Source organism: Pseudophryne corroboree, chromosome 2, assembly GCF_028390025.1.
Source record: "Pseudophryne corroboree isolate aPseCor3 chromosome 2, aPseCor3.hap2, whole genome shotgun sequence".
NCBI classification, from domain to species: domain Eukaryota; kingdom Metazoa; phylum Chordata; class Amphibia; order Anura; family Myobatrachidae; genus Pseudophryne; species Pseudophryne corroboree.
The window spans coordinates 615,820,137-615,838,874 of record NC_086445.1 but is presented as its reverse complement, the minus strand read 5'-3'; the positions used below and the strand labels follow the sequence as shown (position 1 = coordinate 615,838,874).

The following is an 18,738-nucleotide window of genomic DNA, read 5'->3' as shown; positions in this document are numbered from 1 at the left end:
AGCATTTTAGGTTTCACACCAAGAGACATACTTCCTCCAGATACGGTGATAATGCTTTGCTGTCACCTCCTTCCTAGCCTTTATCAGAGTAGGAATGACCTCATCCGGAATGCACTTCTCCGCTAGGATCCTGCGTTCAACCGCCATGCCATCAAACGCAGTCACGGTAAGTCCTGGAACAGACAGGGCCCTTGTTGTAACAGGTCTTCCCTGAGAGGAAGAGGCCACGGATCTTCTGTGAGCATTTCCTGCAGATCCGGATACCATGCCCTTCGAGGCCAATCTGGAACAATGAGAACTGTCTGAACCCCTCTTCGTCTTATGATTCTCAGTATCTTTGAGATGAGAGGAAGAGGAGGGAACACATACACCGACTGAAACACCCACGGTGTCACCAGTGCGTCCACTGCATCCGCCTGAGGGTCCCTTGACCTGGCGCAATATCTCGGAAGTTTCTTGTTGAGGCGTGAAGCCATCATGTCTATTTGAGGCAGTCCCCACTGACTTGCAATCTCTGCGAAGACTTCCTGATGAAGTCCCCACTCTCCTGGATGTAGATCGTGTCTGCTAAGGAAGTCTGCTTCCCAGTTGTCCACTCCCGGAATGAAGACTGCTGTCAGAGCGCTTACATGACTCTCCGCCCATCGAAGAATCCTTGAGGCTTCTGCCATTGCCACTCTGCTCATTGTGCCGCCTTGGCGGTTTACACGAGTCACTGCTGTGATGTTGTCTGCCTGAATCAGAACCGGTAAACCTCGAAGTAAGGTCTCCGCTTGACAAAGGCCGTTGTAAATGGCCCTTAATTCCAGCACATTGATGTGCAGACAAGCTTCCTGGCTTGACCACAGACCCTGGAAGTTTCTTCCCTGCGTGACTGCTCCCCAACCTCGGGGGCTCGCGTCCGTGGTTACCAGAACCCAGTCCTGAATGCCGAACCTGCGACCCTCTAGAAGGTGAGCACTCTGCAGCCACCACAGGAGAGATACCCTGGCCCTGGGGGACAGGCGGATCATTTGATGAATCTGTAGATGTGACCCGGAGCACTTGTCCAGAAGGTCCCACTGAAAAGTCCTTGCATGGAACCTGCCGAATGGAATGGCCTCGTAAGGCGCCACCATTTTTCCCAGAACTCGAGTGCAGTGATGTACCGACACCCTGTCTGGCTTCAACAGGTCCCTGACCAAGCTCTGAAGTTCCTGGGCCTTTTCCATCGGGAGAAAAACCCTCTTTTGTTCCGTGTGCAGAATCATGCCTAAGAAAGGCAATCGGGTCGTTGAAACTAACTGTGACTTCGGTAGATTGAGAATCCAACCGTGCTGCTGCAACACCCTCAGGGAGAGTGAAACGCTGCCCAGCAACTGTTCTCTCGATCTCGCTTTTATCAGGAGATCGTCCAAGTATGGGATAATTGTGACACCCTGCTTGCGCAGGAGCACCATCATTTCTGCCATAAATTTGGTAAAAATCCTCGGGGCAGTGGAAAGCCCAAACGGCAACGTCTGAAATTGGTAATGACAATCCTGCACAACAAATCTCAGGAACGCCTGATGAGGTTGATATATGGGGACATGAAGGTATGCATCCTTTATGTCTAGGGACACCATATAATCTCCCCCTTCCAGGCTTGCGATGACCGCTCTGAGCGATTCCATCTTGAACTTGAACCTCTTTAAGTATAGGTTTAAGGATTTTAAATTCAGAATGGGTCTGACCAAACCGTCCGGTTTCGGGACCACAAACAGGGTTGAGTAATAGCCCATCCCCTGTTGAAGCAGGGGAACTTTGACCACCACTTGTTGAAGGCACAACTTTTGAATCGCTGCCAAAACTACCTCCCTCTCTGGGGAAGAAGCCAGCAGTGCCGATTTGAAAAACCGGCGAGGAGGCACCTCTTCGAATTCCAGCTTGTACCCCTGGGAAACAATGTCTATTGCCCAGGGATCCACCTGAGAGTGAGCTCAGATTTGGCTGAAAAGTCGAAGACGTGCCCCCAACGGAGCGGACTCCCTCAGCGGAGCCCCAGCGTCATGCGGTGGATTTAGTAGAAGCCGGGGAGGACTTCTGTTCCTGGGAACTGGCTGTAGCTGGCAGCTTTTTCCCCTTGCCCTTACCTCTGGCAAGAAAGGAAGATCCCCGAGCTCTCTTGGATTTATGCGACCGAAAGGACTGCATCTGATAATGTGGCGCTTTCTTAGGCTGTGAGGAAACATAAGGTAAAAAAGTTGATTTACTTGCAGTAGCCGTGGAAACTAGGTCCGTGAGACCTTCCCCAAACAATTCCTCACCCTTGTAAGGCAATACCTCCATATGCCGTTTCGAGTCGGCATCACCCGTCCACTGTCGGGTCCACAGTGCTCGCCTGGCAGAAATCGCCATAGCGTTCGCTCTGGAACCCAGTATGCCAACATCCCTCTGAGCCTCTCTCATATAAAGGGCCGCATCCTTAATATGGCCCAGGGTCAATAAAATAGTTTCCTTATCCATCGTATCAATATCAGCAGATAAGGTATCGGTCCACGCTATTACAGCGCTACAAACCCAAGCCGACGCTATTGCCGGCCTGAGTAATGTACCAGTATGTGTGTAAATTGACTTCAAGGTAGTCTCCTGCTTGCGATCAGCAGGATCCCTGAGGGTTGCGGTATCCTGAGACGGCAGCGCCACCTTTTTGGAAAGGCGCGTCAACGCTTTGTCCACCCTTGGGGAGGATTCCCACCGTATCCTGTCCTTGATCGGGAAAGGATACGCCATAAGAATCCTTTTGGGAATCTGCAGTTTCTTGTCTGGAGTTTCCCAAGCACTTTCAAATAACTCATTTAATTCATAAGAAGGGGGAAAAGTAACCTCGGGCTTCTTTTCTTTAAACATGTGGACCCTTGGATTAGGTACAGCGGGGTCATCTGTAATATGCAGCACATCCTTTATAGCAATAATCATATAATGAATACTCTTTGCCAATTTTGTCTGCAACCTCGCATCATCATAGTCGACACTGGATTCAGAATCCGTGTCGGTATCAGTGTCTACTACTGGAGAAAGTGGGCGTTTTTGAGACCCAGAAGGCCCCTGTGACATAGGGAAAGGCAGGGCATGACCCCCTGTACATTCCCTGGACTCTGCTTTGCCAAACGTTTCTGCAATAAATTTACATTTGCATTTAAAACATTCCACATATCCAACAAGTCATGTGTCGGCGTTGCCGACGGAGACACCACACTCATGCGCTCCACCTCATCCCTAGGAGAGCCTTCCGCTTCAGACATGCCGACACGCACTTACGACACTAAACACACTCAGGGAAATCTCTAATCTGGAGATAGATCCCCCACAAGGCCCTTTGGAGAGACAGAGAGAGAGTATGCCAGCACACACCCCGTGCCAATAACCCTGGAAAAAATTACCCAGATATAGCGCTCTTTATATTCTATATGTACTGCACCAAATATGTGCCCCCCCCCTTCTTTAAAACCCTCCGTCACCGGTGATCAGCAGGGGAGAGTCCGGGGAGCCAGCTTCTCAGCGTGTGCTGTAGAGAAAATGGCGCTGGTGAGTGCTGAGGGACAAGCTCCGCCCCCTCAGTGGCGGGCTTCGGTCCCGCTCTTTTAAACAAACTGGCGGGGATTCTCTTAAATAACACAAAATATAGTGTATACATATATAGCCAGTCCTAGAGGTAGAACATTGCTGCCTAGGGCGCCCCCCCTGCGCCCTGCACCCAACAGTGTGCGCTGTGTGTGTGAGCAATGGCGCGCAGCATTACCTCGGTGAAGCTCTGAAGTCTTCTGCCTTCCTATACTCACCCGGCTTCTATCTTCCGGCTCTGCGAGGACGACGGCGGCGCGGCTCCGGGACGAACCGCAAGGGGAGACCTGCGTTCTGACTCCCTCTGGAGCTAATGGTGTCCAGTAGCGTAAGAAGCAGGACCTAGCAGTTAAGTAGGTCTGCTTCTCTCTCCTCAGTCCCACGATTCAGGGAGCCTGTTGCCAGCAGTGCTCCCTGAAAATAAAAAACCTAACAAAATACTTTTCTTCAGGAAACTCAGGAGAGCTCCCTGTAGTGCACCCAGTCTCCTCTGGGCACAGTATCAAACTGAGGTCTGGAGGAGGGGAATAGAGGGAGGAGCCAGTGCACATCCATACCTAAAGTTCTTTTTTAGTGCCCATGTCTCCTGCGGAGCCAGTCTATTCCCCATGGTCCTTACGGAGTCCCCAGCATCCTCTAGGACGTAAGAGAAAGCAGGTTGGATCCGGGTCAATGTGCACTCTAAAGTGTCTAACCCGAGTTAGTCAACCCTCCATTCATGTAAATGTGCTGATTGGCTGTTTTTTGTGTGCCTTGATGATGTCAGCAGCCTGAGTCCTGCTACACAGGAGAGAACAGAGAGCATTAGAGCTATTAAGAATTAGGGGTGAGGCAGAGATTGCAAGGCAGCTTACTGCAGTGCATAACTCCCAACTTATTAAAAGTACAAAGAGAGACCTTGGCGCGCGCTAAGTGCACCCAAAAAGGCTGTGTGACCTATATGAAAGGGGTGTGGCCTCATGGCAGAGCCTCAATCGCGAGTGACACCCCCTGTACCGTCACTGAGGGGGCATGCCCCTTCTTCCTCTGTCACCTGTGCATGCGCACAGCATCTATCCGCCGCTGCTCTGCTAAGCAAAGCAGCAGTGACAGGAGCCTCCCAACTACCCCCCGGTATCCGTTTACATGGTCTACCATGTTATGGTCGACAGTCATTAGGTCAACCGCTATTGGTCGACATTGACATGGTCGACACGGACACATGGTCGACACGTGAAAATGGTCGACACATGAAAGGTCGACACATGAAAAGGTCGACATGAGTTTAACTTTTTTTTCTTTTGGGGAACTTTTCCATACTTTACGATCCATGTGGACTACGATTGGAACGGTAATCTGTGCCGAGCGAAGCGGTAGCGGAGCAAAGGCACCATGCGAGGGGACGCGGTGCACTAATTGGGGTTCCCAGTCACTTTACGAAAAAACGACACCAAAAAAAGTTTAAAAAACTCATGTCGACCTTTTCATCTGTCGACCATTTTCATGTGTCGACCATGTGTTTATGTCGACCATGTCAATGTCGACCAATAGTGGTCGACCTAATGACTGTCGACCATAACATGGTCGACCATTCATACCGGAACCCTACCCCCCACCCCCACCACGGGACACTGCAGCCTGAGGGTGGGACACCGGGACAGTCCCCCCAAAAATCGGGACAGTTGGGAGGTTAGTTACTGGAACAGTTACAGATGCAATTGTATATAAAAACATAGCTCTATCTGCCATGATTCCTGCAATGCTGTGAGCTGTCCCCAACCTCTCCTTTTGTCCCCTTCTGACACCCATCTTTCTGAGCCAAAAAGTGTCCATTGAAAATGACATCCATGGTGTTTTAATTGCTGACCCGGGTTGAGTTAAAAGGAGCCAACCCTGCAATAACCCGGGTTGAAAGTGTAGTGTGAAAGGGTCTGACCCGGGTCGGACCCAGGTTCAAAATACCGGGTCGGACCCGGGTTTGCGGTGTGAAAGTGGTATTAGCAGCGCTGTGATGTGTTGATGGTTTTAACTTGTGTTTAACTTTGTTCCATGCAAATCTGAAATGCTCTAAATTTTATTAGCGATGCCCGATGTATGTATGTATGTATGTATGTATGTATGTATGTATGTATGTATGTATGTATGTATGTATGTATGTAAATACATAATAAAAAAAACTTTAGACTTCTGAGGTCTTTGAATTTATATGATAACACCTGTGCTGATCACTTTTTTCAAAGCTGCCTTGTACACAGGTGTATTTTGATGGATTCTAGCAATTGGTCATATTAACCTCACACATAATACAACCTGAATATATCTTCTGAGGAAACCGTTACTATTGACAACGGAGAAACTAGTCAAGGATCACGGTCATTGTGTCTGCCGAGACTGGAGCCCTGGAGAGAACATTACACTGTGGATCACACCTGCTGCATGTAGCTCTACAAGAGCCGCGTTCTCCCTTCCCTTGCAAAGGACAGACCCACACCTCCCACTGAAACCACAGATGGAGATTGATCTGAACATGTGAAACGACAGGACTGCAATCAATAGTGGTGAGAGCTGGTGTGTGGTGAGGAGGTTGAGAGTAGCGATATCCGGATTCTGGGTCAACACCACTTAGGTCTACACCCATTAGGTCGACAACCATTGGTCAACAGCGAATAGGTTGACATGAACAAGGTCGACATGCAGGTCGACATGAGGTTTTTTTTTTTAAATTCCTTTTTTAAAACGTTTTCATACTTTACGATCCACGTGGACTACGATTGGGAACGGTAATCTGCTACACAAAATTATTACAAATATTGTATAAAATGACCTTCAGGCTATGTGTATAGAGCTGGGTACGCACTAGGCGATATGTCTTCCGATCCAGCGTATTGGACAGACACATCTAGTGTGTACCCACTACTGCGCACTTCCGCAGGTCATTTGCCAGATCATCATGTCAGGCATATTGCACGCCTGATGGGACGACCTGGTTAACAATGGGATACAGTGAGTGCGGCCGTGAACAATATATCACGCAATATTGTAGTGTGTAGGGCAGAGCCGCTAGATCGTTCATATCGCCTGTGCCGTTGGCTAGGTACACTCAGCAATAAGTGTTTACCTGGCTTAAGGTGAATATACATGGATTTTGTGTTTAGACTTGGGACCCATCCCCAAGATATCTCATTATTGCAGTGGTTCTCAAACTGTGTGCCGTGGCTCCCTGGGGTGCCTCAGGTTGGTGGTCCAGGACCAATTCAAATTATTTATGATCACTTTAATAGGCCAAACCAGTGCTGGTGACTGCCAATCACAGAATATGCGGACAAACAGAAGCAAATCTTTTCCTTCACCATATAATTCAACATAAGGATGACATATAAACACAATTTACTTCATTTAATATTTATATATAATACTCCAGTTCACCGTGATTCAAAAAATGTTTGGTATGCAAACTGCATTAGGGTATGCACATATTCCAAAACACAGAAAAATCAAATATCAGAAATATCTCTGGTCCCAAGCATTTTAGATATGGGAGACTCGCATGCACTCTACTAGAGTTTAATCACCTTATTATGCGTGTCATTCCGAGTTGATCGCACGTAGCAACTTTTCACTGCCCGTGCGATCAACTAGACGCCGCCTGAGGGAGGGGGGGGAGTGTTTTTTTGCATAGCAGGGCTGCGATCGCTTGTGCAGCTCTGCGATGCAAAAAAAAAAAAGATTTTACTTACCGATAAATCTATTTCTCATAGTCCGTAGTGGATGCTGGGGACTCCGTCAGGACCATGGGGAATAGCGGCTCCGCAGGAGACAGGGCACAAAAAGTAAGCTTTTAGGATCACATGGTGTGTACTGGCTCCTCCCCCTATGACCCTCCTCCAAGCCTCAGTTAGGTACTGTGCCCGGACGAGCGTACACAATAAGGAAGGATCTTGAATCCCGGGTAAGACTCATACCAGCCACACCAATCACACCGTACAACCTGTGATTTGAACCCAGTTAACAGTATGATAACAACGAAGGAGCCTCTGAAAAGATGGCCCACAACAATAATAACCCGATTTTTGTAACAATAATTATGTACAAGTAATGCAGACAATCCGCACTTGGGATGGGCGCCCAGCATCCACTACGGACTATGAGAAATAGATTTATCGGTAAGTAAAATCTTATTTTCTCTAACGTCCTAGTGGATGCTGGGGACTCCGTCAGGACCATGGGGATTATACCAAAGCTCCCAAACGGGCGGGAGAGTGCGGATGACTCTGCAGCACCGAATGAGAGAACTCCAGGTCCTCCTCAGCCAGGGTATCAAATTTGTAGAATTTTACAAACGTGTTCCCGCCTGACCACGTAGCTGCTCGGCAAAGTTGTAAAGCCGAGACCCCTCGGGCAGCCGCCCAAGATGAGCCCACCTTCCTTGTGGAATGGGCATTTACAGATTTTGGCTGTGGCAGGCTTGCCACAGAATGTGCAAGTTGAATTGTACTACAAATCCAACGAGCAATAGTCTGCTTAGAAGCAGGAGCACCCAGCTTTTTGGGTGCATACAATATAAACAGCAAGTCAGACTTTCTGACTCCAGCTGTCCTGGAGTTATATATATATATATATATATATATATATATATATATATATATATATATATATATATATATATATATATATATATATATATATTTCAGGGCCCTGACAACGTCTAGCAACTTGGAGTCCTCCAAGTCGCTAGTAGCCGCAGGCACCACAATAGGTTGTTTCAGGTGAAACGCTGACACCACCTTAGGAAGAAACTGGGGACGAGTCCCAGTTCTGCCCCGTCCGAATGGAAAATCAAATATGGGCTTTTGTAAGACAAAGCCGCCAATTCTGACAATCGCCTGGCCGAGGCCAGGGCCAACAGCATGGTCACTTACCATGTGAGATATTTCAAATCCACAGATTTGAGCGATTCAAACCAATATGATTTGAGGAATCCCAACACTACTTTGAGATCCCACGGTGCCACTGGAGGCACAAAAGGGGCTGTATATGCAATACTCCCTTGACAAATGTCTGGACTTCAGGAACTGAAGCCAATTCTTTCTGGAAGAAAATCTACAGGGCCGAAACTTGAACCTTAATGGACCCCAATTTGAGGCTCATAGACACTCCTGTTTTCAGGAAGTGCAGAAATCTACCTAGTTGAAATTTCTTCGTGGGGCCTTCCTGGCCTCACCCACGCAACATATTTTCACCACATGTGGTGATAACGTTGTGCGGTCACCTCCTTCCTGGCTTTGACCAGGGTAGGTATGACCTCTTCCGGAATGCCTTTTCCCTTAGAATCCGGCGTTCAACCGCCATGCCGTCAAACGCAGCCGCGGTAAGTCTTGGAACAGACATGGTACTTGCTGAAGCAAGTCCCTTCTTAGCTCCTGAGGCCATTAGTCCTCTATGAGCATCTCTTGAAGTTCCGGGTACCAAGTCCCTCTTGGCCAATCCGGAGCCACGAGTATAGTTCTTACTCCTCTACGTCTTATAATTCTCAATACCTTGGTTATGAGAAGCAGAGGAGGGAACACATACACAGACTGTTACACCCACGGTGTTACCAGGACATCCACAGCTATCGCCTGAAGGTCTCGTGACCTGGCGCAATACCTGTCCCGTTTTTTGTTCGGGCGGGACGCCATCATGTCCACCTTTGGTCTTTCCCAACGGTTCACAATCATGCGGAAAACTTCCCTATGAAGTTCCCACTCTCCCGGGTGGAGGTCGTGCCTGCTGAGGAAGTCTGCTTCCCAGTCGTCCACTCCCGGAATGAACACTGCTGACAGTGCTATCACATGATTTTCCGCCTAGCGAAAAATCCTTGCAGTTTTGCCACTGCCCTCCTGCTTCTTGTGCCGCCCTTTCTGTTTACGTGGGCGACTGCCGTGATGTTATCCCACTGGATCAATACCGGCTGACCTTGAAGCAGAGGTCTTGCTAAGTTTAGAGCATTATAAATTTGCTCTTAGCTCCAGTATATTTATGTGGAAAGAATTCTCCAGACTTGATCACACTCCCTGGAAATTTTTTCCCTGTGTGACTGCTCCCCAGCCTCTCAGGCTGGCCTCCGTGGTCACCAGCATCCAATCCTGAATGCCGAATCTACGGCCCTCTAGAAGATGAGCACTCTGTAATCACCACAGGAGAGACACCCTTGTCCTTGGATATAGGGTTATCCGCTGATGCATCTGAAGATGCGATCCGGACCATTTGTCCAGCAGATCCCACTGAAGAGTTCTTGCGTGAAATCTGCCGAATGGAATCGCTTCGTAATAAGCCACCATTTTTACCAGGACTCTTGTGCAATGATGCACTGACACTTTTCCTGGTTTTAGGAGGATCCCGATTAACTCTGATAACTCCCTGGCTTTCTCCTCTGGGAGAAACACCTTTTTCTAGACTGTGTCCAGAATCATCCCTAGGACCAGCAGACGTGTCGTCGGAACAACTGCGGTTTTGGAATATTTAGAATCCACCCGTGTTGTCGTAGAACTACTTGAGATAGTGCTACTCCGACCTCCAACTGTTCTCTGGACCTTGTTCTTATCAGGAGGTAGTCCATTTTCTTTGAAGACGAATCCTCATTTCGGTCATTACCTTGGTAAGGACCCGGGGTGCCTTGGACAATCCAACGGCATCGTCTGAAACTGATAGTGACAGTTTTGTACCACGAACCTGAGATACCCTTGGTGAGAAAGGCAAATTTTGGGACATGGAGGTAAGCATCCCTGATGTCCCGGGACACCATATAGTCCCCTTCTTCCCGGTTCGCTATCACTGCTCTGAGTGACTCCATCTGGATTTGAACCTTTGTAAGTGTTCAAATATTTCAGATTTAGAATAGGTCTCACCTAGCCTTCTGGCTTCAGTACCACAATATAGTGTGGAATAATACCCCTTTCCCTGTTGTAGGAGGGGTAATTTTATTATCACCTGCTGGGAATACAGCTTGTGAATTGTTTTCAATACTGCCTCCCTGTCGGAGGGAGACATTGGTACAGCAGACTACAGGAACCTGCGAGGGGGAAACGTCTCGACATTCCAATCTGTACCCCTTGGATACTACTTGTAGGATCCAGGGGTCCTGTACGGTCCTAGCGTCATGCTGAGAACTTGGTAGAAGCGGTGGAGGGCTTCTGTTCCTGGGAATGGGCTGCCTGCTGCAGTCTTCTTCCCTTTCCTCTATCCCTGGGCAGATATGACTCTTATAGGGACGAAAGGACTGAGGCTGAAAAGACGGTGTCTTTTTCTGCAGAGATGTGACTTAGGGTAAAAAACGGTGGATTTTCCAGCAGTTGTCGTGGCCACCAGGTCCCATGGACCGACCCCAAATAACTCCTCCCCTTTATACGGCAATACATCTTTGTGCCGTTTGGAATCTGCATCACCTGACCACTGTCGTGTCCATAAACATCTTCTTGCAGATATGGACATCGCATTTACTCTTGATGCCAGAGTGCAAATATCCCTCTGCGCATCTCGCATATATAGAAATGCATCCTTTAAATGCTCTATAGTCAATAAAATACTGTCCCTGTCAAGGGTATCAATATTTTTAGTCAGGGAATCCGACCAAGCCACCTCAGCTCTGCACATCCAGGCTGAGGCGATCGCTGGTCGCAGTATAACACCAGCATGTGTGTGTATACTTTTTAGGATATTTTCCAGCCTCCTATCAGCTGGCTCCTTAAGTACGGCCCTATCTGTAGATGGTACCGCCACTTGTTCTGATAAGCATGTGAGCGCCTTATCCACCCTAAGGGGTGTTTCCCAACGCGCCCTAACTTCTGGCGGGAAAGGGTATACCGCCAATAATTTTCTATCGGGGGAAACCCACGCATCATCACACACTTCATTTAATTTATCTGATGCAGGAAAAACTACAGGTAGTTTTTTCACATCCCACATAATACCCTTTTTTGTGGTACTTGTAGTATCAGAAATATGTAACACCTCCTTCATTGCCCTTAACGTGTGGCCCTAAAGGAAAATACGTTTGTTTCTTCACCGTCGACACTGAAATCAGTGTCCGTGTCTGGGTCTGTGTCGACCGACTGAGGTAAATGGGCGTTTTACAGCCCCTGACGGTGTTTGAGACGCCTGGACAGGTACTAATTTGATCGCCGGCCGTCTCATGTCGTCAACCGGCTTGCAGCGTGTTGACATTATCACGTAATTCCATAAATAAGCCATCCATTCCGGTGTCGACTCCCTAGAGAGTGACATCACCATTACAGGCAATTTGCTCCGCCTCCTCACCAACATTTTCCTCATACATGTCGACACGCACGTACCGACATACAGCACACACATAGGGAATGCTCTGATAGAGGACAGGACCCACTAGCCCTTTGGGGAGACAGAGGGAGAGTTTGCCAGCACACACCAAAACGCTGTAATTATACAGGGACAACCTTTATATAAGTGTTCCTCCCTTATAGCATTTAATATATATTCATATCGCCAAATCAGTGCCCCCCCTCTCTGTTTTAACCCTGTTTCTGTAGTGCAGTGCAGGGGAGAGCATGGGAGCCTTCCCACCAGCATTTCTGTGAGGGAAAATGGCGCTGTGTGCTGAGGAGAATAGGCCCCGCCCCCTTTTCGGCGGGCTTCTTCTCCAGAGTTTGTGATATCTGGCAGGGGTTAAATACATCCATATAGCCTCAAGGGCTATATGTGATGTATTTTTCGCCATACAGGTATTATACATTGCTGCCCAGGGCGCCCCCCCCCCCGCGCCCTGCACCCTCCGTGACCGCTGTGTGAAGTGTGATGACAACAATGGCGCACAGCTGCAGTGCTGTGCGCTACCTGATGAAGACTGAAAGTCTTCTGCCGCCTGGTTCCGGACCTCTTCAATCTTCAGCATCTGCAAGGGGGGTCGGCGGCGCGGCTCCGGGACGAACCCCAGGGCGAGACCTGTGTTCCGACTCCCTCTGGAGCTAATGGTGTCCAGTAGCCTAAGAAGCCAATCCATCCTGCACGCAGGTGAGTTCACTTCTCTCCCCTAAGTCCCTCGTAGCAGTGAGCCTGTTGCCAGCAGGACTCACTGAAAATAAAGAACCTAAAAACTTTTTCTAAGCAACTCTTTAAGAGAGCCACCTAGATTGCACCCTGCTCGGACGGGCACAAAAACCTAACTGAGGCTTGGAGGAGGGACATAGGGGGAGGAGCCAGTACACACCATGTGATCCTAAAAGCTTACTTTTTGTGCCCTGTCTCCTGCGGAGCCGCTATTCCCCATGGTCCTGACGGAGTCCCCAGCATCCACTAGGACGTTAGAGAAATGTGTGTGTAAAACAAGACCAGGGTAAGACTTACTTACCCTCTGCGATGAATCCAGCGTTGCAGGTGCCGGAATTGACGTCAACATCCGCCCTCCAAACGCCTCGACACGCCTGCGTTCGGATCTTCACGGCCAGAAACCAGTGTGTTGACGCCCCAGAATGCCTTCCTCCTGTCAATCTTCTTGCGGTCGCCGCTGCAACCGCTTTCTTTGCTAGCGACGTCGCTGCGGGCAACGACGCGCCTGCACAATGCGGGTGCAGCGCATGCGCAGTTCTGACTCGATTGCAGAGCTGCGACGAAGCGCTACGTGCGATCGGGTAGAAATTATCCCCTATATTCCATGCTTATCTCCCATTGTCAATTATGCACACAATTTATAAGCCAATGTAAGCAATGACATGTTCACAGCAGCACAGATATTTCAGGAGAGGAGTGTCCTAATCTTGTGGGGTCTTGTGTAAGGCAAGGTCTGCAGGTGACAGCTGCCCAAACATTGGGGCAGATGTATTAAGCCTGGAGAAGGCATATAAGTGCAAGGTGATAAATGCACCAGTCAATCAGCTCATAATGGTCAATTTACATATTGGATCAGATCACCTTGCACTTACTGCATCACTGCTTTAACACTTCTTTATGCCTTCTCCGATTGGGTGGTGCATGATCACCTTGCACTTACTGCATCACTTCTTTATGCCTTCTCCAGGCTTAAAACACCTGTCCTAGAGTGTGAAGGTGTGAATGCTATCAGTAGGACTTTACTGTCTGTCAGTTACTTAAAGGAAGCAGGCTCCCCAAATGCCTAATGATGCCTTCAGACCTGTTGCAATGTAAAATTAATTGTACATCCAACCTGTTTAATGGCGGACCATCATGGATAAACACAAAAGCTTTACCAAAGACTATGGAACAGGACTATATGAACATGGAATATTGTCTATCTTTTTTCATTGCTGCTTATCATTGATTTGTGTGCACAGGCCTGATGCAGAAGTGTATGATAATGAGATCCCATACGCAACAGATATTCAAAAATATGCTAATGCTGCATGGAAAATGGATTTAGACATCCAACTGAGATGCATGCACCGTTGGATGATAATCACCTCCATAAATATCAGCAGTACATAGTTACTGTACTAATGTCACAGAATGGTGATCATTGATTTCCGTTTCAGTATACCTTTCTGCAATTCAACTGTCAAACAGAACATGGCAGGGATAAATATAATACAGCATTATAAATCACATACATTTCAGAGTTTTAAATTGAGCTATAGGTTAGATACTGTACAAATACAGTTTCCTACCTGAAGTCTGTTCAGCAAAAAGTGTATAAGTTGGCAAACTTTACTGACGAGATGTTCTTGGCTGAGTTGAACGAGGCGACAAGCTTGAACGAGTAAGGCACAAACCTCCTGGGGTAAAAAAAATGAAAAAATGGAGTGACAGACAAAAATGAGTTAAGAATCTGTACTGTATACTGATCTATACTGTAGTATAAAAAAAAAATTGTGAAACACTAATGGATGCAGTTGATTTTTATACCTTTTGATTGGCAATCTTTTAGAGCTGAGGGTACAACTGTGAAAGTATATATATGCACATTTGATAAAGACACATAAGTCTACATTTAATTGACTCCAGCAAAACTGTACTTGAATCCTTTGCTTCCCTGCTCCTTCCAACCCACTAGGTTCAGAGGGGTGGTCTTCAGGTTGCCGAATGTCGGTATCCCGGCGCACAATATACCGGCGCTGGAATCCCGACACCCGGCATACCGACCGATATTCACCCTCGTGGGGGTCCACAACCCCCCTGGAGGGAGAACAAATAGTGTGGCGCGCGCCACCGTGCCCGCAGCGTGGTGAGCGCAGCAAACCCACAAGGGGCTCATTTGCGCTCGCCACGCTGTCGGTATGCCGGTGGTCGGGCTCCCGGCATACCATACCAAACCCGTTCAGAGTACTACAATGCAGAGAACTAGTTATTTAAAGAACAATATTCTCAAGTTATATAAAATACAATACATTCTATAAACCTACAGTTTGTTTCTATATACTGTCTTGCTTTACCGCTCTAGTCACAACTATCAGTGCCAGATTAAGGTTCATATGAGCCTGGAGCTGAAAATCAGAAAGGGGCAGGGCCTATTGTGTGCCGCTACAGGGGGTATGACAAGCGCTGCGGCAGTATGTGGTATATATAGGGGGTGTGGTCTGTGTCGTGGTTTCTCCATATTTCTGTTAGTGTTCATTCTGCATACCTAGCCACTGCAATAAATTAAATTAATAATGCAGAGATCATTACAGTGACCACCATATAATATAGAGAGCATTACAGTGGCAGCTATATAATACAGAGAACATTGAAGTGAATGATATATAATACAGTGCAAGATGCAACTCCTTTGCAAACTCCTTTGCAGATAAAATATCCACCATCCGGGCTGGAATCTCCACAGTGCCATCAAAGGAGTGCCAAACTACAAAGCCTGCCAATATAAGCTACCTGCCTTCATGGACCAGCTTTGACCCAGTGGATGTAAAGGACACTGCTGAAATTGCTCGGATTTTGCGTCCCACCACCTGTGATCTGGACCCAGCCTCAACCAAGCTTCTAATAGGTTTGTATGGATATAATTGGTCCTGTCTTTACAAAAATTGTTCAATGCTCTTTGCAGACAGGCATTTTTCCTGGACACCTAAAGGAAGCAATTGTTAGACCGCTTCTTAAAAAACATAATTTAGATCCCGACTGCATGACCAACTACAGACCGGTATCAAACCTTCCTTTCCTAGGAAAGGTTATTGAGAAAGTCGTTGCAAATCAACTGGAAACCCGCCTGACAACCCATGATATTTATGATCCATTTCAATCAGGATTCAGGAGAAGACATAGCACTGAAACAGCCCTGGTGTGTGTGTTAAATGATCTTCTGATGGCAAAAGACAGAGGTGACTGTTCAATATTAATCCTTCTCGATCTCTCGGCAGCATTTGATACCGTGGACCATGGGCTTCTGATTGAGCGACTGATACATTTCTGTGGTCTGGATGGCACAGTCCTAAGCTGGTTCAAATCATTTCTCACAGGCAGGTCACAGAGAGTATCATCTGGATTATACTCATCACCACCAGTGCCATTGCCATGTGGTGTCCCACAAGGTTCTATACTATCCCCCATGCTTTTTGCAGTATACATGCTCCCATTGGGCGAAATAATCAGGCGCCATGGCCTGGTCTACCACTGCTATGCAGATGATATACAACTGTACTTGTCCTTTGCTCCGGGCACTGATAACCCAATAGCAACCCTAAATGGCTGTCTAGCTGAACTATAGGAGTGGATGAGCGCCAGTTGGCTGCGACTGCACCCGGATAAAACAGAGGTCCTTATGATATGACCGCAACATCAAAGGACAAGACTGCAGCATAGCCATCCAACTGGACTTACACTCTGGGATTCAGAATTACAGACCAGTGATCGTGTGCGGAATCTTGGCGTTGTCCTGGATGGTAGCTTGACACTTAAACATCAGATATCAGCCACAATCAAATCCGCATTCTTTCACCTGAGGAAAATAGCCAGAATCAAGCACTTAATTCCCTCAGATGATATGCCAAAAGTCATACATGCATTTGTATCATCTCGTTTAGACTACTGTAATGCCCTCTACCTTGGTCTACCAGCAAAAGAATTGCAGCGCTTACAGCTGGTGCAAAACACAGCTGCCAGGCTATTAACCAACCAGCCCCGTTCTAGCCACATAACACCCATCCTCTACTCCCTTCACTGGCTGCCTGTAAGATGGCGAATCATCTTCAAAGATTGGCTTAGAGTTTCAAAGCATTACATGAACCTGAAACAGCTTCTGACCCCATACTGCCCCACTCGATTACTGCGATCTGTAGATGAAGTACTTTTAGCAGTACCTAGAATCTACAGTAATTCATCTGGGGGTCGAGCTTTTAGTCATGCGGCTCCGACTCTATGGAACTCACTTCCACGCACAGTGCGAGAGGCCCCAACTATAGAATCCTTCAAAAGTAGACTCAAGACTTTTCTGTTTACTCAAGCATTTCCATAATGTCCTTTTTAGTATCTTCATGCTTCTGTATTTTATGAAAATGTACTTCATTATTTTCTGTACTATATTATGCTATGTATCTGTTAAGCGCCTTGAGTCCTATTGGAGAAATGCGCTATATAAATAAAAATAAGATTTTACTCACCGGTAAATCTATTTCTCGTAGTCCGTAGTGGATGCTGGGGACTCCGTAAGGACCATGGGGAATAGACGGGCTCCGCAGGAGACTGGGCACTCTAAAGAAAGATTTAGTACTACCTGGTGTGCACTGGCTCCTCCCTCTATGCCCCTCCTCCAGACTTCAGTTAAGGAAACTGTGCCCGGAAGAGCTGACAGTACAAGGAAAGGATTTTTGGAATCCAGGGTAAGACTCATACCAGCCACACCAATCACACTGTACAACTTGTGATAACATACCCAGTTAACAGCATGAACAACAAACGAGCATCACTCAACGGATGCAACATAACATAACCCTTTAGTAAGCAATAACTATAAACACGTATTGCAGAAAGTCCGCACTTGGGACGGGCGGCCAGCATCCACTACGGACTACGAGAAATAGATTTACCGGTGAGTAAAATCTTATTTTCTCTAACGTCCTAGTAGATGCTGGGGACTCCGTAAGGACCATGGGGATTATACCAAAGCTCCCAAACGGGCGGGAGAGTGCGGGTGACTCTGCAGCACCGAATGGGCAAACACAAGGTCCTCCTCAGCCAGGGTATCAAACTTGTAGAATTTTGCAAATGTGTTTGAACCCGACCAAGTAGCAGCTCGGCAAAGCTGTAATGCCGAGACCCCTCGGGCAGCCGCCCAAGAAGAGCCCACCTTCCATGTGGAATGGGCTTTTACTGATTTTGGATGCGGCAATCCAGCCGCAGAATGAGCCTGCTGAATCGTGTTACAGATCCAGCGAGCAATAGTTTGCTTTGAAGCAGGAGCACCCAGCTTGTTGGATGCTTACAGGATAAACAGCGAGTCCGTCTTCCTGACTCCAGCCGTCCTGGTTACATAAATCTTCAAAGCCCGGACTACGTCAAGCAACTTGGAATCCTCCAAGTCACGAGTAGCCGCAGGCACCACAATAGGTTGGTTCAAATGAAAAGCTGACACCACCTTTGGCTGAAATTGCGGACGAGTCCGCAATTCTGCCCTGTCCATATGGAAAACCAGATAGGGGCTTTTACATGACAAAGCCGCCAATTCAGACGCACGCCTAGCCGAAGCTAAGGCCAACAGCATGACCACTTTCCACGTGAGATACTTTAGCTCCACGGTTTTAAGTGGCTCAAACCAGTGGGATTTCAGGTAACCGAACACCACGTTAAGATCCCAAGGTGCCACTGGTGGCACGAAAGGGGGCTGAATATGCAGCACTCCCTTAACAAACGTCTGAACCTCAGGCAGTGAAGCCAGTTCTTTTTGAAAGAAAATGGATAGGGCCGAAATCTGGACCTTTATGGACCCTAATTTTAGGCCCATAGACACTCCCGACTGTAGGAAGTGCTGGAATCGACCCAGCTGGAATTCCTCTGTAGGGGCCGTCCTGGCCTCATACCAAGCAACATATTTTCGCCATATACGGTGATAATGCTTTGCTGTCACGTCCTTCCTTTCCTTTATCAGCGTAGGAATAACTTCATCCGGAATGCCTTTTTTCGCTAGGATCCGGCGTTCAACCGCCATGCCGTCAAACGCAGCCGCGGTAAGTCTTGGAACAGACAGGGCCCTTGTTGCAGCAGGTCCTGTCTGAGGGGCAGAGG

At 47.7% G+C, this 18,738-nt stretch overlaps 1 protein-coding gene across 3 annotated transcripts in view; it reads right to left on the bottom strand.

Annotated features, from left to right (window-relative positions):
• HEATR6 (HEAT repeat containing 6) overlaps positions 1–18,738 on the bottom strand; it is a 205,568-nt gene that overhangs the window by 114,843 nt on the left and 71,987 nt on the right. For all 3 annotated transcript variants that reach the window (XM_063954808.1, XM_063954806.1, XM_063954807.1), the window contains one exon: positions 14,193–14,300. In XM_063954808.1, the coding sequence (XP_063810878.1) occupies positions 14,193–14,300 (108 nt within the window). The remainder of the gene's footprint in view (positions 1–14,192; positions 14,301–18,738) is intronic.